The sequence below is a fragment of the Poromitra crassiceps genome, assembly GCF_964638095.1.
Source record: "Poromitra crassiceps genome assembly, chromosome: 22".
In the NCBI taxonomy this organism is placed as follows: domain Eukaryota; kingdom Metazoa; phylum Chordata; class Actinopteri; order Beryciformes; family Melamphaidae; genus Poromitra; species Poromitra crassiceps.
This window is the reverse complement of record NC_139647.1, coordinates 24,475,189-24,495,049: the sequence shown is the minus strand read 5'-3', so window position 1 is coordinate 24,495,049 and position 19,861 is coordinate 24,475,189. Positions and strand designations below refer to the sequence as shown.

The 19,861-nt window shown below is 45.2% G+C and overlaps 1 protein-coding gene across 1 annotated transcript in view; it reads left to right on the top strand.

The window, feature by feature from the left end:
* LOC310796442 (uncharacterized protein) overlaps nucleotides 1-18,101 on the top strand; it is a gene marked incomplete at both ends in the record, with an annotated part of 42,730 nt that extends 24,629 nt beyond the window's left edge. Inside the window, 20 exons of the mRNA XM_083658624.1 lie at nucleotides 165-342; nucleotides 1,811-1,927; nucleotides 2,083-2,189; nucleotides 3,505-3,577; nucleotides 3,834-3,933; nucleotides 4,057-4,122; nucleotides 5,561-5,625; nucleotides 6,548-6,639; nucleotides 7,188-7,269; nucleotides 8,758-8,847; nucleotides 9,304-9,423; nucleotides 9,522-9,581; nucleotides 11,666-11,794; nucleotides 11,996-12,036; nucleotides 12,279-12,375; nucleotides 13,946-14,017; nucleotides 14,522-14,598; nucleotides 16,424-16,529; nucleotides 17,804-17,887; nucleotides 18,096-18,101. Coding sequence (XP_083514750.1) covers nucleotides 165-342; nucleotides 1,811-1,927; nucleotides 2,083-2,189; nucleotides 3,505-3,577; nucleotides 3,834-3,933; nucleotides 4,057-4,122; nucleotides 5,561-5,625; nucleotides 6,548-6,639; nucleotides 7,188-7,269; nucleotides 8,758-8,847; nucleotides 9,304-9,423; nucleotides 9,522-9,581; nucleotides 11,666-11,794; nucleotides 11,996-12,036; nucleotides 12,279-12,375; nucleotides 13,946-14,017; nucleotides 14,522-14,598; nucleotides 16,424-16,529; nucleotides 17,804-17,887; nucleotides 18,096-18,101 — 1,762 coding nt within the window. The remainder of the gene's footprint in view (nucleotides 1-164; nucleotides 343-1,810; nucleotides 1,928-2,082; nucleotides 2,190-3,504; nucleotides 3,578-3,833; nucleotides 3,934-4,056; nucleotides 4,123-5,560; nucleotides 5,626-6,547; nucleotides 6,640-7,187; nucleotides 7,270-8,757; nucleotides 8,848-9,303; nucleotides 9,424-9,521; nucleotides 9,582-11,665; nucleotides 11,795-11,995; nucleotides 12,037-12,278; nucleotides 12,376-13,945; nucleotides 14,018-14,521; nucleotides 14,599-16,423; nucleotides 16,530-17,803; nucleotides 17,888-18,095) is intronic.
* Nucleotides 18,102-19,861: the final 1,760 nt, after the last annotated feature.

The window sequence follows — 19,861 nt, the reverse complement described above, 5'->3', positions numbered from 1 at the left end:
TTGCATTAAAGACCGTATTTACACATAACCAGCAGTTAATGTGTGCAAGTCAAATCTAAACCTGCTCTTTGACTAGTTTCCGCATCAAGTTGAGTGTCACTCAGAAAGAATACGGTATGTTCCGATGTCCATCCCATCGCTGTCTCCCCGCCCACTGTCCCCAGGGGCCTGGGTCTGACCATAGCGGTGGTGTTGGCGCTGGCGTTCGTGGAGCGGCCGTCGTCCATGTCGTTGTCCTCGGACCTGCGGCTGGTGGCGCCGCGCTGGCAGCCTCCCTGTGGCCTCACGGAGAGCATCGAGATAGTCTGCCTCCTCATCTTCTCCCTCGACCTCGCTGTCAAGGTTAGTCTGCCTCCTCATCTTCTCCCTCGACCTCGCTGCCAAGGTGGGCCTCCAGATCCAATTCCCTTTCACCTGCCAGACCTTTGCTTCAGTCAGTCTAAATTTGCTCTTGTGGAGAGCAAGGATCGATTGGCAGAACTTTATAGAGAGGCAAAGTGACCGCCTACTTCCTGCTTCAGCACTGTACCAGAGATTTTCATCCGCCATTTATTTCCCCATAGACATTTTGAAAAAATGCTTATAAAAATAGTTTTACTTCGTCAAGCCAAATGGTTCAGCTATATTTAGAGTTGGGAGAGACCATAGAACGTTTCACTCTGACCAAAACTTAAAAAAACTACATCGAAAGAATATTTTCTTTAAATCGGCAATTCTTTTACGTTTTGGTCCGAGTGAAATGTTATGTGGTCTCTCCTGTTTCTAAATAGATCTGAACCGTTTGGTTTGAACAAGTAAAACATTTTTTATAAGCATTTTACGAAATGTCTATGGGAAAATAAATGGCGGAGGAAAATCCCTGGTACAGTGCTGAAGCAGGAAGTAGGCGGTCACTTTGCCTCTCTATGTGAACGCTATTTTTTTTTAAACACACATTCAGGACAAGTGTTCCGTCTGAGCTGATAGTTTGGTGACTTACATTTAATAATGTATCACTTTGACCAACACTTTCAGTCAACGCTCAATAGCAGTTTTCTAAATGTTGGTATCAAATGATATTATGCCACGGTCACATGATTTCAGAAGACATATAAAACCAGCATGACATCTTCTTGTTGCTTCAACTTGGAAGCGTTCCACCTGTTTAGCTGGGTGTCTGGTTAACTGGTTTAACTGGTTACGTTAGCGATCGTACGGTCAACTGTTGTTAAAAAATTTACTTTTGAATGAACCATGAACAAACTATAGTAGATATTGCCCCCTCCTCTTAAGTAGAGTTGATTGTAGATTTGAATATACTTAGATTTGTATTACCTCGAAGTTCAAACTGATAACTTTGATGGATTGCCTGCCATGTTTCCTGCCTGTCTTGATGGAAGTGAAAGTTTCCGGAGCCTACAAACACTTTCTGTGTATTCCTATTTACAGTACTAAAACAGTGGTATTTACAGTGCTAAAACAGTGGTATTTACAGTACTAAAACAGTGGTATTTACAGTACTAAAACAGTGCAAGTAGGACATTGCTGGGCTTAATGCATTATCAGTTGCTGTTCACCTCTGCCTAAGAAATAGTGGCCCCTTCCTCGCCAACTCTGAGCAAAGTACACTGATACTTCATCCATGCCCGACCACTGGCCACCATTATCAAACTGTACTGGGCAGCACTCAAGGGTGAAGGTATAGCTTCCTCCTCAGACCAACCTATCAGATGAATTAAGACTATGCAACTTGGCACAGGTCATTATTGTGTAGTCCTAATTGTTTCTCTATTTTGAACTAGAACCTCACCGCATCTGTGTTTGTCCTCAGAGCTATCTGATTGGCTGGGAGGAGTTCAGGAAGAACAAGTGGCTGATCGGCTACACTGTCATCATCTCGGCCTCCGTCATGGACTGGGTGTTATCCGTCAGCATGGTGTGTGACGAGGTGAGGCTGTGTGTGATGCGGGACACCGTGAACATAAAGCATGAGAGAGGATGAAATACATCAAATAAGTTAAGAGCAATTATAAAATATGGAGTCCATTCCTAAAGTTGATCCTAAAATGTATGAAACTGTGACCTCTCAATTGTACCGATCAGAAAGTGAGAGTGCGGAGACTCATCCGGCCATTCTTCCTCCTGCAAAACTCCTCCCTGATGAAGAAGACGCTGAAGTGCATCAAGAGGACACTGCCTGAGATCGCCAGGTATCTGACACGCACACACACGCACGCACGCACACACACACACACACACACACGCACACACACGCACGCACACACGCACACACACACACGCACGCACACACACGCACACGCACGCACACACACACACACACACACATGCTTTTACTGTCTCATATCACAAAATAACCTGCTGCTGCTCAGATGTCTGGCTTCCAAAACTCATTTTCTAGAGTCTGTACTTTTGAAAAGATTAAAAAAAAAAAGTTCATATTAATTCAAATGGAGTTGATAATACTAGGTTGATAACATTTTCAGTGCAGTTTTTTAATGCAAAATCTGGAGCATTTCCTCCTTCAGTTCACGGCACCAAGACGCCTGAAAATGCGTCTCTGTGTAATGTGTTAGGAGTGACAACATACAACGACACCAACGCCTAAGGCAGGCTTTACTGGTATCAGGAAACAGCTGACAGCCAGCATTTCCCCATACCTGGAAAGCCTTGCATAACAATGAAGTCTGGACAGATGCTCATACAGTATGTGTTCTTAATTTGTGTGAACACCAACGAAGAAGAGCAACACAGCACAGACTAGTCCATTATGCGCACAGACTAGTCCATTATGCGCACAGACTAGTCCATTATGCCTACATGTAGCTAAAGTTACAGGTTTGTTTTGAATCCCTCCCCTCCACTGGCAAAATCTCTAACCTGGCAGAATGACAGGTCACTAAAACTCTGTCCAATGATCGAGTTACTTCTGAGTCATGTGACTTTTGTTTTGCAGACCTGATTGGCTTATAATTTGACAGAACAGTGTGTGAACCTAAAGGAACTAAATACAAAAAATGCAGACCGCCGAACTTCTTACTACAGTCGGTTTAAATCACATTTTACCACTCGTCAAGTGAAAAACCAAGCATCTACTTGAGTTGAGAGCATTCTCACTTCCCCATAGCCTGACCCAACGAGACACATAATGATGTACTCTGGCTTCAATGCATAGCCTGACCCAACAAGACACATAATGATGTACTCTGGCTTCAATGCATAGCCTGACCCAACAAGACACATAATGAGATACTCTGGCTTCACTGCATAGCCTGACCTGTTGTTCGTTCTACCCTGAATCAACCTCAACCTTTTCTGTGTGTGCATGCGTGTACGTGTTTGTGCGTGCGTGTGTGTGTGTGTGTGTTTGTGCGTGCATGCGTGTGTGTTTGTGCGTGTGTGTTTGTGCGTGCGTGTGTGTTTGTGCGTGCTTGTGTGTGTGTGTGTGTGTGTGTGTGTGTGTGCGTGCATGCGTGTGTGTGCATGCGTGTGTGTGTGTATCTGCAGCGTGATCTTGCTGCTGGCGGTGCACCTCTGCCTCTTCACCATGATCGGCATGCTGCTGTTTGTTAAGACGGAGGTGAGCTCACCTGACCTGACCACGCCCACACCACCACGCTAGTCAAATGTATAGTATATGATGTATGATCTATGTAACTTAGGTTGTGTGTCGATATATCATGTAGCATTGTGACTGTGATGACGCTTATGTGAAGCCCTTTGAGAAATGCTTGTGATAAGGGGGCCATAAACTAATTCAATAATTCCTTTTCAACGTCTCAAATGATTATCTCCATCTCCGTCCGTCTTCTTCTCGTCCTCTCTGTGGCCTCCAGGATCCGAAGAAGAACGGGGAGTGGGAGCTGTACTTCAAAGACCTGCCTCGCTCCCTCACCTCTCTGCTGGTGCTGCTCACCACGGCCAACAACCCAGACGGTACCGCTGCTCCAGCGCTCAGATGATCCAAACACCTAGCGCTTAAATTGGAACTGTTTGATATTCTGTGCTGCTTCAGAACTGAACCACGGTCTTAAAGCCGTCTGTTTTGTCCTGTTACAGTGATGATCCCTGCCTACTCCTTAAACAGGGCCTACTCCATCTTCTTCATCACCTTCAGTGTGATTGGTAAGCATTGATCATTATTGTGTACATCGTCACCGTCATCATCACAAGGAAGACGACCGCATTGGTCGATTTTCAATCAGAATCAGAATCCGCTTTATTGGCCAAGTATGTAGACATACAAGGAATTTGACTCCGGGATTCACCTTATGTTCAGACCTTACAGTGGGCCAAATTCTTCCGGGTCCTGTTAACACTTCCGGCGGTCACGGCGCAAAATAAGAGAGTTGTTTTTGGAGCGGACAGTGCAGGGGGTAAAATAAAGAACGTAGCCTACTACTTTGAGCTCGGTACACAGCAAGCAAGCGAGTATCCACTGTTAGCCAGGTCAGATAACGTTATCGTCGACAATGACGAGCACTTTCTTGTAAAACATACCTGGACTCCAACAAAGAAAGCTTCAGATAGTTTTCTCTCCTCCGAGCGCTCGAGCCACTTACGTCCATAAGACCCGCAGACGTTAACGTAATTCCCTGGAATGCGAGACTTAATGAGCCAGTTACATGGCGTTGCATTCTTAGACATTGCCGTTTGCTTTTATTTGGTATGTTACATACAATTGGCTAAATTATTAGTTAATTCAGAGTTACTGCTGATATTGGAGCAGCCAGCCATTTTATTTTATTTTATTTTTAGCCGGAAGTTTTGACGCGGCCACACAACCGGGTCAAATGGGTGTGGCTACATAAGGTGAATACGTTGCTCTCAATGTACTTACAAGGGGAAAAGAAAATATATGCATACAAGCTAAAACCACAAACAAGGACAGCGATCAAAGGTACATAAAGCAAGTTAACTGCTATTTACATTATATACAGTAAGTGTGATGTAGAGTGACCGTTATAAACATGTGTATAGGAGAAAATAATAATAATACTAATTGTATATCTATGTACAGACAAAGTATATGTAAACCACACTAGATTGTAAACAAGGCTATAAGTCAGATATTGCACAGTTCAAGCTGGTTAAAACAATCAATGTTTACGAATGCAACCTCTAGTGGTGGGGTGAGTAAGTGCATGCGTGCAGTGCATACGCCAGAGTCGGGAGCTGTAACCAGGAAGTAGCGGCGACCGTAACAACAGTCTATTGAAATAGCTCGCTGACACATGAGGGTGAAGGGGTGGGATGGGTGGAGCGGTAACTTCCTTGTCTTTCAACTTCCTTGTCACAAGAGACCCTCCTGAAGTCTGTTTTGAACCTTAACCAGGTTGTTTTCGTTGCTTAAAAAAGTAACCGTTAACCGACGTGACATGCTTCAAATTAACCATGTCCCACGTGAGGCGTATGACCTGCACGCACCGTTTCTCTCATCGGTCGTTTTGGGAGTCATTGTAAACCGACTCATTCTGTTGTTTCAGTATGAGGACATGTTGAATACAATAGGGTTTACAGTGTTGTGTATAAAAGGGAATTTCTTCTGCTTCTTCTTCTCCAGGAACGTATTTCTTGATGAACTTACTGACGGCCATCATCTACAACCAGTTCAGGGGATATTTACTGGTGAGTCCCACATCTTCCATCCAGAGGAGATCATGCTGTTGAAGGAACATCACATCTTCAATCCCAGCTTTTTGTGATGCTTTAATTATCCAGGGAGAGTTGAGGCTACTTCTTCTTCTTCTTCTTCTTCTTCTTCTTCTTCTTCTTCTTCTTCTTCTTCTTCTTCTTCTTCTTCTTCTTCTTCTTCTTCTTCTTCTTCTTCTTCTTCTTCTTCTTCTTCTTCTTCTTCTTCTTCTTCTTCTTCTTCCTCCTCCCCCCCCCCTGTAGGCTCCTAAGTGGAGCATAGGGCCGCAGCCACACAAAGCCAACAGGCTCCTATTGCATTTTCTGTAGCAAGTGGGTTCTTCTGGGGTGGGGTTGCTAGCCCCATGCTAGTTTACACAGTTACACACATTCCCACGAATGTCGCGACCTTACACCTCCTCCATGAATTAAAGGGACAGTTCACCCCCAAATCAAAAATACATATCTCTCCTCTTAACTGTAGTGCTATTTATCCATCGAGATCAATTGGGGTGAGTTTTGGAAATATCGGACTAAAGAAAATATTTCCCTGATGAAAGTGCTCACAAAAAGGTCTGTGGCTTATCTTGAGTAACCGGGGAATGATTTCTGGAGAGGCATTATTGTTACGTTTTTCAAAAGTAATTTTTGGGGGCGCTTTGAGCACCACAAGCCGAGTGCCACCCAGTTCCATTGTATTGGAGAGAAGGCAGACATCTCTATGGCCGATATCTCCAAAACTCGCCAACTCACACCAAAACCATCTATTCTAGATGGATAAATAGCACTACAGGTAAGATCTATTCTAGATGGATAAATAGCACTACAGGTAATATACAGGTAAGAGGGACAATATGTCTTTTTGATTTTGGACATAAAACAGCTGATCTAACCCGTCTGTCCCTGCGTGTTGATGCAGATGTCAGTCCAGACGTCCATCATCAGGAGGCGGCTGGGAATCAGAGCTGCTTTCCAGGTCCTCAGCTGCCAGGGGACAGGCCGTGCTGCTATGTAAGACACACGCACGCAGATTTGACTAATTAGAAGGCTATTTTATCACATTTTCACAAGTTCTTACATTAGCGGTATGTGGCATTGTCAGTTGCAACCAGGAGATTTTGGAAAGAGGCTTTCTCACACTGGTCCAGAAACTGGAGAGTATGAATTTTAAACAGTTACTTCTGCTTAGTGCAGCTCTAATGAATGCTGTAGCGAAAGTAATTAACATAATGTCATTACAGTCTGATGGAATAAACAGTAACATAGAAATGGAGTTCAGTCAGGAGCACTCGTATAGTCACAAGATAAAACCATATATAGCAACAAATGGTAACACAATTTGGTGGCAAGCTGCTCCCTGTTACGCAGCTGACATGCTGAAGGTCAGAATATGAACCAAACACGAGTGGTGTAGGTGATTGTTACTACCAGCTGATATGAACCAAACGTGTGTGTGTGTGTGTGTGTGTGTGTGTGTGTGTGTGTGTGTGTGTGTGTGTGTGTGTGTGTGTGTGTGTGTGTGTGTGTGTGTGTGTGTGTGTGTGTGTTTTCCTGATCAGAGAGCGTGTGCGTGTGGATGCGGTGCTGGAGGTGATGTCCAGGGTCCACATGAAGAGCTACTACAGAGCGGCCATCATCAAGGTTACAGCTATATCACACTGTCCAGCAGGGGGAGTGGGCAGGGCTGCATACACACTGCGACTTATACCACTTTCCAGTGTTGGGGGTAACTCATTACAAAAGTAACATATTACATGTAATATATTACTTTTAGCAGTAACTCAGTAACTTATTACTTATAGGATTTCGGTAATATTATACCAGTTACTTTGTCAAGTAACTCAAGTTACAAATTGAGTTACATTTTATTAAATTAAAGCACATATTTAAAAAAGAAACAATCATTTCCTAATCAAACTATGTGTTTTTATGCAAATAACCACTATAGATGACAATAACAAAGGAAAAGAATAACATTTAGAATTTTGGATTGTTTACACTGACTTCAAGGTGGTTGAAATTATTTTTCGGGGTGTTCAGGGGCGGCGATGTCATTCTGCTGCTGCTGTTGTTTTGATGAAAGTAATGCAAAAGTAGTGTAATAAGTAATGAGTTACTCTACACAGAAAGTAATATTGTAAAGTAACTTATTACTTTCAAATGCAAGTAACTAGTAATATGTAGTATATTACATTTTGAAAGTAACTTGCCCAACACTGCTACTTTCACACCAATGACCAGGGGTGCTTTTACCCACATTCAACCCTTCTTTTGTCAGTTCACACCAAGTCAGTCAACACGGGGTTAATCCAATCAATTCAATCCAATTACGGTAAGTCAGGCTGGAAACGGACAGCCCGCCATATTGTTTCGCTGTCACAACGCGTCCTAAATGCAGCGCTTCACTGTGCGGTGAAAGGTGTGTGTGTGTGTCTCAAGGCTCTTGCAACGGTTTGCAGCTAACGCTAACCTTGCTGCTAGCCTTTTGTCCCGCCCCGGTTCTTAGCAACCTGGGCGGTGGCGTTCACACTGAAATCAACCCTTGTCCTTTCAAACACAAAATCAACCTGGGAATAAGCCTTGTTGGACCTCGGTCTGAAAGGGGTATTTCACTGAATGAGGTGCAGGTCTGAGAGAGAAGAACACCCCTGCAGGTACAGGTGTGAGAGAGACTAATTGAATTGACTTTTAAAGACCTTTTTAGACTACGTGGAATTCACGACCAAATATAAAACCCACATAAGGAAACTAATGGGGGGGGGCCTGCTTGAAATGAAAGCTGTGAAACTAATTTATAAATGTTCAGGATAAGAAAAAGCATAGCAGGAAATGGATTGTTATGGGACATGACATCAAATTATGTTTCGTAAAGAAGATAAGATACATACAGTACAGTATTGTACAGCACAGGCCACACAAGGAAACCTGTACTTACATGGTAATACGTTTTTAAGGCATTCATATGTTTTTTTTTACTTTTCTTCTTAAGACCTTCAATTTCAATAATAATTTAATTATTTTAAGATGTATTAAAATCTTTTAACGACCTGCTGCAGATATGACGTATCACCTAGGTTTGTTCATTTAATCAGTCAATTATGTTTTTCTTGTGCCTCCCCACACCTCCAGGTGGTGCAGCCGTACTCCACCGTGGGCTACATGGACCGAGACGACTTCAGGAAGCTGTTTGACGAGCTGGATAAAGATCGCATGAAAGAGGTACAATTTAACATTTCATTTCACTTTGCGATCTGTAATATACAGCAAGGGAATAGCTCGCACAGCTCCAGGTCTTAGGCAGCTCAATCGGTGCAGGTTGCAGGGAGATCACAGAAACAGAGGTAGGCAACAGCACTCGAATTAGAGTCAATCTTGAGGTTTTTTTATTTATTAAGGGCAAAACAGACGCGTTTCAGCCTTAAGCCATCATCAGCGTACATAAGTGTACATACATGTTCTGATGTACACTGATGATGGCTTAAGGCTGAAACGCGTCTGTTTTGCCCTCAATAAATAAAAAAACCTCAAGATTTACTCTAATTCGAGATCTGTAATATATGCCACTGAATCTCTGTGTGTGTGTGTGTGTGTGTGTGTGTGTGTGTGTGTGTGTGTGTGTGCGTGCGCGTGTGTGTGTGCGCGCGTGTGTGTGTGTGTGTGTGCGTGTGTCCACAGCACCCTCCCTTGCCCCAGTACAACTCTCCAGTCCTGCAGAAGCTCCAGATGGTCTTCAGTCACTACTATTTCACTATAGTCGGCAACGCGGTGGCACTGGCCAACGTCATCTGCATAGGCGTAAGTTACACACACACACACACACACACACACACACACACACACACAGACCAAGCTGACTAACATACCCTATAATGTTTCCTTTGCGTGTGTTTCAGACCGTCCTGGTGTTGAACGCTGACAAGTCCATTGCCGAGAGAAACGACTACAACATGGAGGTTAGCAGCTGTTGTGTTCTTTGTGTTTTTTTTGTCATGTGGACGTTTTGAAGTTGGTTAATGATGAACACTCAGCTCACATGCTCTGCTGCCTTGACTCAGGGTGCCGGTCTAAGCCCTTGTTACACGGCCCACCCTTGTATACACAGGACGCCGAACGTAAGTAGAGCTGAAGCGTGAAGCAGGCACAGGCTGAACTGACACCTAACCGTTCACACGAGAAGCCTTCTCTTTTCCTCTCACACAGTGCCTCCTCGGCGCGCCTTGAACCCCGCCCACAACAACTCCCATTGACTTCATGTCTGGCAGCTTCAAGCTGGACTGAATCCTGAACGATCGCTCCAGCGCGGCTTCGGCGTTGCTTCGCCGTGGCGTGCGGCCGGTGTGAACGCTCTCACCTGTTAACAAGGACGCCGGAATGAAACTGCGTGGCTTCAGCGTGTGGCTTTGGCGTTGCTTCGGCGTGGCGCGCGGCCGGTGTGAACGCTCTCACCTGTTAACAAGGACGCCGGAATGAAACTGCGTGGCTTCAGCGTGTGGCTTCGGCGTGGCTTCAGCGTGTGGCTTCGGCGTGGCTTCGGCGTTGCTTCGGCGTATAGTGTGAACGGCCACTAACTGATTAACGCCGCGTGTGCTTCTGTGCTGCAATCCAATCCTCTGTGCCGATTTCAGCTTAATCACAATAATCACAACTCTGTCACTGTGTGTGTGTGTGTGTGTGTGTGTGTGTCTGTGTTGTCAGATCTATATAGCTTAAATTCAAACAGTGATTAATTAGTGCGTCTGTAATCTCAACACCTTTACAGATTGGAGAGAAGAACCTGTTTTCGGAAAATATATTCTCCGTTTGTTTTTGCTCATTCTTAACACATTCACTGCCAACGACGTGTTAACACGTTTTCAATATCCAGCTGTTGACTGCCAACGACGTGTTTACACGTAAAAAAAAAATCGTTTTTTTTTTTTTGACGGTGGATCGTTGATCTGGCCCTTTTGCATCTCCTATTATAGTGTTAGAGCCGCCGGGCGTGTGCAATCCATTCCGCCGACCCACTGAGTGGAGACGGTGCTCAGACTATTGAGAGCCAAGCAAGCCAAGACAGCAGCATGGAAGCCATTATCATGAAAATGGATGGGGCGAAAACGCTTTCGCTTTCGCCTGGGTCCTGGCTGTGGGGGATTGCAAACTTGCATGGTGGATTGCGGATGGAGCACACTTTGAGGCACGCAGCGTAAATATGACCAGAGTCGCAGGGGCTTCATCGGAGCTCTCGGCCAGGGCTCCGGGAGGCGGGCGAGTCCAGCCGGGCTTCCTCGGGGAGCGGCCAGGCACAGCCGCACAGCGGCAGCGGGGCAGTGAGACTGTGACAAGCTTGTGGTGCAGCAGGCCATTTTGCCTTGCAAAATAGCACCAAATTGGAAACAGCCATAAAAGGCTTTTAGAATGGGATTTTCAACCCATTCTTTTTTGTTTCTTTTTCGCTCTAATTTAGAGTAATTTAATTTCTATTCAGAAATTTATTTGAGAGGTCGAGAGTATGAGAAAGGGCATTTGCACAGGTAGGAAAGTGCTTGTGACACGGCGCTGCAGCCAAGAAGAACGCCCACGGAGGGAGGAGTTGAGCAGAGGGGAGTTTCCTGCTGTTATGGAGGAAATTACTGTTCAAAACTATTGTTTAGGTCTTACTGATGCCAAAAATGAATGGTTAAAGTGACTGTTCTATCGAATTTCACAAAAAGCCGTTTATCTCTGAATAATTTTTCTCACGCTGAAACCATGCTGTATTCAACTGCTAATGCTTACATAACTACTAACTCTACAAACTAACTCTTTTAGACAGAGAAAGCACACATTCTATTAGTTATTTTTAGATGATTGGTGTTCACGAAGTATTAACAGAAAAGAATCCTCGGCTGTTGTAAAATGAGCCTAGAATCCTCAAAAACCCCCCTGGCAGAACCTACCGACAGCATTGAAAAAAGGCTGGCAGTCAATGTGTTAAGACAATCTGCTTCACAAATGAGTTGAAGTGAATGTGAATGAGCCCGGCCTAAACTGACCACTGTCCCCCATTGGCTGCCAGGTGATCAACTGTTGCTTCATCATGTACTACCTGTCGGAGATGTGTCTGAAGATCTTTGCCTTAGGCTGGAGAGGCTACCTGTCCTACAGGAACAACATCTTTGACGGCCTCCTCACCATCCTGCTCACGGTAACGTGGCTGCACCTGCTGAATACCTATGGAACTGTCGCGTTAACTTGACTCAGTTGTTCAAGGAATACACAGTTTTGGGGGGATTGGCCCAAAATCATCCATGTGTCTCTGTTAACTCTACCAAAAACTTTTCATATTCCTTTAATGCAAATAAATTCAATTTCAATTTCACTCATTGCATTTATTTCCCCCATTTAGGCCCTGCAGATCACCATATTGGCCACCTACAGACTTCCATTGTAGGTTTCTATTTTACTCCCTTCATAAATGTTTACATATTATGATTGCACACCTGACTTGACACTGTGTATGTGTGTGTGTGTGTGTGTGTGTGTGTGTGTGTGTGTGTGTGTGCGCGTGCGTGCGTGTGTGTGTGTGTGCGTGCCTGCCTACGTGTGTGTTTGCGTGTGTGTACGTACGTACATGTGTGCACGTGCATGTGTGTGTGTGTGTGTGTGTGTGTGTGCACGCACCACAACAGGGACCCAACAACTCACAGTCTGTCTCTGTGGGAGATGGTTCGCCTGGTCAATATGCTCATCGTCTTCCGCTTCCTGCGCATCATCCCGGATATCAAGGTACAGGACATGCTACAGGACAAGGTACAGGACATGGTACAGGACATGGTACAGGACATGGTACAGGACAAGGTACAGGACATGGTACAGGACAAGGTACAGGACATGGTACAGGACAAGGTACAGGACATGGCTGCGTGTCCAAAGCTCAAGCTGCGCTGACACTCAACGACCTCATCACAAATAAGATCGTGTCATTTTGTGTCCCTATGTGTGTTAAGCTCCAGACACGTGGGCCAACAGTCGGCCATCGGTCAATGTCGGGCCGTCAGTGAGCGACTGTGGCCCTACAGTAGTTTTTGCGGTGTGTCCCGCACCGTTTGCCCTAGTCATCCCGCTCAGCCTGTTAAATCGTCAGTGAGAGAGATCGCTCCGATTGGCCGGTCAGCTGGCCTTCAGCAAAGCCCCTGGAGCCTGTCGCTGTATGATATCGCCCGTTTCGTTTCGTGCGCTTTCTCCATATTTTCCTAGCTCCGCCTCTTCCGTTTTTCCTCCACAAGCAAAAGACCAGGCAAACGCTGACAACGTCAGCGCCATCTGCGACTCTTTTTATCAGAGATATTCTGGATTAGAAGTAGCTATATTACTAAACCGTCACAGCACGCACAAAACGTTCTTCTCACTTTTCAACGTCATCCCTACTGTATCTGATCATTCCAATACACATTTTCACAACGATGTATCATAACAACGGTTTGTATATGTGCAGTACTAGGTCTCACGCAGGCACACAACGTACGTGCTAGTTGTCGTCTATAAAGAGCTGCAGGGATGACGTATTTTTGTAGTCAGAACGCGGAAGTCCCGGACTTCCTGGTTCTTCACTGTTTCTGTCTATGAAATTTTTGAACGGGTTTTTGCCGCGATACTTCTAATAATCTCTCTGGGCAACGCTGGCTTAATGAAACGCGAACCAGAGTTCAGTCGGATAATCTTCACAGATGAGGACCACTTTCATGAGTTTTGTAGCGTAAATGCGAGCCCTAGAAGTAAAAAGCTTGAGCTAAGCTAATCCAGAACTACACACTGTCGCATAGGCTTCCACGTCACGTCAGCGCTCAACCTGGACTGTTGTTGGATGTGTGCACTGATTACCCCGGGCTGAACGGGCTGAACCAGGTGAGGGAAAGAGAATTTCCGTGTTCGTCCTTTGAAGTGGTGACGTTATTGACGTATATATCCCCATCGACTCAACAGTGTAGTCTCATTTAGCCGTTTGCTAGCTAGCCGCCCTTTTAACGGCACGTAAAAGCTTCAAAACTCATAAAAGTGGTCTTCATGTGTGAAGATGATATTACTAAACACTGGTTCGCGTTTGATTAAGCCAGCGTTGCCCAGACAGATTATTAGAAGCATCGCGCCAAAAACCCATTCAAAACTCCCATAGGCGAAAACAGTGAAGAACCAGGAGTGTTAGCATCGATGATTTCCGGACTCATCCCTGCGGCTCTCTATTGCGGTGTGTTCTTAATGCAACTTTTCAGCCCCCGACACAGGCGACGCATGCTAGTTCTTAGATGGCAGTCTGGTGTGTCTGGGCCCTGATGCATACCTCATTTTGTTTCTCCAGCTCATGTCTCTAGTCGCCAGTACGCTGCTGGACCTGGTGAAAAACCTCCGCGCCTTTGCCGGAGTGCTGGTGGTGAGTGACGTCATCACACACACTGTCCACATCAGCATACGGCCATACAGTTGGTGTGCCATGTTTGGTCATGTTTTATTTAGAATTAGAAACATACATTCATTTATTAATTCATTCATTCAAGAGTTTCATTCCAAAGTGAGACATCTACTATTTGAACACATAGCTGCTCTTTACTGTAAAATATTGCATTTTATTCAAAGTATTCGCAATATTAAGAGCTTTGATTTAGATTTAGAGGAGCAAACATACAGAAATGTGTCCACACTTGCAAAAGTGCCTTAATATAAATATATTAATAATAAAAAAATAATATAGTGATGATAAAAAGGAATATTCCTGACAATGACTTCCATTACAGACACGTATTTGTAATATTCATTGATATGGGTGATGCATTCAAGGAGAAAAACAAAATTATTATTTTTTTAAATCAAAGTGTAGCATTTTGGAGTGAACCTGCTACTGTACTTTCCTAACAGCAGATCCCTCCTCTCTCTGTAGGTGGTGTACTATGTGTATGCTGTGATTGGGATCTGGCTATTTGAGGGAGCAATTACACCACCATCAACACACATGAGGTATAGTGATATAGTGAACACACATGAGGTATAGTGATATAGTGAACACACATGAGGTATAGTGATATAGTGAACACATGAGGTATAGTGATAGTGAACACACATGAGGTATAGTGATATAGTGAACACACATGAGGTATAGTGAACACACATGAGGTATAGTGAACACACATGAGGTATAGTGATAGTGAACACACATGAGGTATAGTGAACACACATGAGGTATAGTGAACACACATGAGGTATAGTGAACACACATGAGGTATAGTGAACACACATGAGGTATAGTGAACACACATGAGGTATAGTGAACACACATGAGGTATAGTGAACACACATGAGGTATAGTGATAGTGAACACACATGAGGTATAGTGATATAGTGAACACACATGAGATATAGTGAACACACATGAGATATAGTGAACACACATGAGGTATAGTGAACACACATGAGGTATAGTGAACACACATGAGGTATAGTGAACACACATGAGGTATAGTGATAGTGAACACACATGAGGTATAGTGATATAGTGAACACACATGAGATATAGTGAACACACATGAGATATAGTGAACACACATGAGGTATAGTGAACACACATGAGGTATAGTGAACACACATGAGGTATAGTGAACACACATGAGGTATAGTGAACACACATGAGGTATAGTGAACACACATGAGGTATAGTGAACACACATGAGGTATAGTGATAGTGAACACACATGAGGTATAGTGATATAGTGAACACACATGAGATATAGTGAACACACATGAGGTTTAGTGAACACACATGAGGTATAGTGATACCTCCTTAATATAGTTTTACTTTTCTTCTCCTCTCTCATCTACTTAGCTGGTTTACATTCAATAAAATGTCTCTCACTGATTTCTGATTTCTCTTTCCCTCGCCAAGAGGAAAGAAGCTTCCTCTCACAATACTTAGCCTGCACATTTTAAAACGGACAGTAAACGCTTTCTTCCTCAGTCCTCATCCACCACGTTATTGAAGATCCATTGCATTTACACAGGAGCCAAATGTGTGTCTCTGACCACGTCTGGAGCTGGTTTGGGTGATCAGATCTTCAATGCATTTCCATGTGTGATCAGAAAACACCGTGAAGATCTGTTAAAACGCAGGGGGAGAGGAGGTCCAAAAAGCGAAAGCAGTCAAATACATAGAGACAGTCCGCATGTGTGGGAACGCCCACAAAATGTTAAACGGCTGGCGCGCGAGTGGGGTAAAACCGCCCATATATCTCATGGGCTGACTCACCAAAAGACGTGCTGCAGCTTTAAACTACATGTTTGGGGGTTCTAGAGCAGAACACAAGACGCCTGCTCAGATGTGCGTTTACTGCGGTGGTTAAATCCCCGATCGTGTCTGCCTGGGCTGGGCTATCAGCTAAATTCTAACTTTGCTGAATGGATAGAACGGGGGTTTTTACCCCACCCTGACCACGCCCCCAGCCAGGCTGAGCCAGCTAACCCAGCGTCTATGACGAGACGTGACCTCAACCTATACCAAATGTCGAAAGCATGATACCGTCCATACAGATGAGCTTTGCTCAATAAGGGTTGAGTAACATAGTGCAAAACAAAGTCACTGGTCAGCACAAAATCAACGTGCTGACACAGGCAGAAAGAGGCTACAGCACTTAATGTGCAAATTAAAGCAGGCAAATTACAGCGGGGCTAATTAGTCCCTGGTTCTTAATTGGTTCTTAAATGTGTGTGTGTGTGTGTGTGTGTGTGTGTGTGTGTGTGTGTGTGTGTGTGTGTGTGTGTGTGTGTGTGTGTGTGTGTGTGTGTGTGCCAGTATGATGTCCAATTCCAGCATGGAGAACATCACCTCTAACGTGAGCTTTGCATGTGGCACGTATGAAGAGCTGGGCTACTGGGCCGACAACTTCAATGACTTCGCTGTGAGTAACACAACCATCCAGGAGAGTGTTAAAGGATTTAATTTGATACCTTCCCTCTCTCTCCTCTCACTCTCTCTCGCTCTCCCTCTCTCTCTCTCTCCCTCTCACTCTCTCTCGCTCTCCCTCTCACTCTCCCTCTCTCTCCTCTCTCTCCCTCTTACTCTCTCTCTCTCCCTCTCTCTCCCTCTCACTCTCTCTCGCTCTCCCTCTCTCTCTCTCTCTCTCTCCCTCTTACTCTCTCTCTCTCCCTCTCACTCTCTCTCGCTCTCCCTCTCACTCTCCCTCTCTCTCTCTCTCTCTCTCTCTCTTACTCTCTCTCTCCCTCTCACTCTCTCTCCCTCTTACTCTCTCCCTCTCTCTCCCTCTCCCTCTCTCTCTCTCTCTCCCTCTCTCTCTCTCTCTCTCTCCCTCTCTCTCTCTCTCTCTCTCTCTCTCTCCCTCTCTCTATCTCTCTCCCCCCTCTCCCTCTCCCTCTCTCTCTCTCTCATATTGCATGTATGCGGTTTTACAATGAAAGATCTGGGTAGTGAAATGGGACTTTGTTTTCCAGCCTTTCTTGTTGTATTTAGTCCACACTGTTTTGATAGCTTTGTTGTTCGAGGTAAGTGTACAGTAAATAGTCAATTCTGATTGGCCAATGTTTGCATTCTGAGGTGTGTTATTGATGAAGAACACACTACTGTTTCACGTCAAACTGACTGCGCCACCTTGTGATAAAATGACCTTACTGCTGCTTGCTTACTTTTAAACACTCTCTCCGGTCTCTCTCTCCCTCTCCCCTCTCTCTCTCTCCGGTCTCTCTCCCTCTCCCCTCTCTCTCTCTCCGGTCTCTCTCTCCCTCTCCCCTCTCTCTCTCTCCGGTCTCTCTCTCCCTCTCCCCTCTCTCTCTCTCGGTCTCTCTCTCCCTCTCCCCTCTCTCTCTCTCCGGTCTCTCTCCCTCTCCTCTCTCTCTCTCCGGTCTCTTTCCCTCTCCTCTCTCTCTCCCTCTCCTGTCTCTCTCTCTCTCTCCCTCTCCTCTCTCTCTCTCCGGTCTCTTTCCCTCTCCTCTCTCTCTGCTGTCTCTGTCTCTCTCTCTCTCTCTCTCTCTCTCTCTCTCTCTGGTCTCTTTCCCTCTCCTCTCTCTGCTGTCTCTCTCTCCTGTCTCTCTCTCTCTCTCCTGTCTCTCTCTCTCTCTCCGGTCTCTTTCCCTCTCCTCTCTCTGCTGTCTCTCTCTCTCTCTCCTGTCTCTCTCTCTCTGGTCTCTGTCTCTCTCTCCTCTCTCCTCTCACCCTCAGGCTTCCATCATCCTGCTCTACAACGTCATGGTGGTCAACAACCTGGCAGGCCTTCATGGACGCCTACAGCAGATACACCACCGAGTAGGAAACCACACAGCCCAGCCCACCCTTAATCAACAGCGCTTGTTGTTATTGTTGTTGTTGATGCTGATGATGATGATGATGATGATGATGATGATGATGATGATGTTTCTTGGCTCCCTTCCAGCTGGGCCAAGGTCTACTTTGTGTGCTGGTGGCTCACTTCCTCTGTCATGTGGGGTCAACCTGTTTGTGGCGCTCATCTTAGAGGTAGGAGTCACTTAGACCACATGGGTCCATTCATATAAACGACTTATAAAAGTACTAATATACCAATAAACCACAAGGCCTGTGAGGCTCACGAGAGAGACTGAGGGAGAGGGAGAGAGAGGGGGAGAGGAGGAGAGAGACTGAGGGAGAGGGAGAGAGAGGAGGAGAGGGAGAGATAGGGGGAGAGAGACTGAGGGAGAGAGAGGAGAGGGGGAGAGAGACTGAGGGAGAGAGAGACTGTGGGAGAGGGAGAGAGACTGAGGGAGAGAGAGAGAGAGGAGAGGGGGAGAGAGACTGAGGGAGAGATCTGCCCCCTCCCCAATCTGCATTGTTTCAGGTGGATTATGAGCCAACAAAGTAAATAAAACAATATTGTTGCATTAATGTATGCATGCATCAACTGAATCACTCATCATAATAATAAGCTCTATTATCTGTCTTCCAACAGAACTTCACCTATAAGTGGGACCGCAGTCACAGCTGCTCAGTGACAGAAGTGGAGCGGACCAATTATGAGACTTCTGTTCAGCTCATATTCAAGTAGGCCCACCTCATGCTTATTGTTTTGTTACAGCTCTCAAGACAGACACTGACATATTTGAATGGTGGTGAGCGGTGAGATACTTTTTCTGATCCCCTTTGAATTGTGCCATGAAGTACACGTGATTTCTCCTCCATTTAAAAGAAGTCAAGAAAGCCGCAGTTTGTCGTAAAACTGAAACGTAACGTTTAGTTTTGTATGAAACCGCTCAATCAACTACATCTCTCGTCTCGCACAATAATACGTCACGCCAACACGTCACGCCAACACCAACATGGCCTGGCGGGAGAGACGTCACTTACGCGACTGGTTGTGTGTCGTCTTTCTGATTTATAACTTATCGTGCCACAGTTTTATGACAAACTGCGACTTTCTTGACTTCCAAAGTTATCTTTTTAAATTGACAAACATCATGTGTGTATTTCATGGCACAATAAAAACAGGATAAAAAAAAAATTCACCGCCATTCACCACTCTTTTTTTTTCAGACACCGGTGTGTGTAGGCCCCGCCCCCGACCGGAAGGGGAGGGACTTTGGATCTTTATTGGCTTAATTAGACTATGACTATTAAGTCTTAAGTGACTCATCATTCCTATTCTCTCTCTCTCCCTCTCTCTCTCTCTCTCTCTCTCTCTCTCTCTCTCTCTCTCTCTCTCTCTCTCTCCAGAGAGCAGGTCCAGGAGCCGACAGAAGAGGAACTACTCAGTCAGCTACACCAACACCCTCACCTGCACCTGCACTGGTGACACACACACACACACACACACACACACACACACACACACACACACACACACACACACACACACACACACACACACACACACACACAGCACTTGTCTGCCAGTACCCAGTCACAGAGGAACCATAAGTTTGATGACTGCCTACTGTGTGTCAGAAGATCACCTGCGCTGATGGAACAATATCACGATCTATCTATCTTATTATTATACAAGGGAGCAAGTGGGCAATGTTCTGTTTGTTTCCATTCTTGTCCCACTGATGATGTCATAGGAGGCGTTGTGACATCACTGATGATCTCATCGGTGATGTAATAAGACTGATGATGTCATCAGTGATGCCATAAGAGCAAAATCATCTTATGACGCACACACCCGCGCGCATGTAAACTTAAGGGCAATAACATTTTGTGAGCAATACACACACACACACAGACGCACGCGCGCGCCAATAGGGCAGGCGGGGCCGCGCAGCAGCCGAG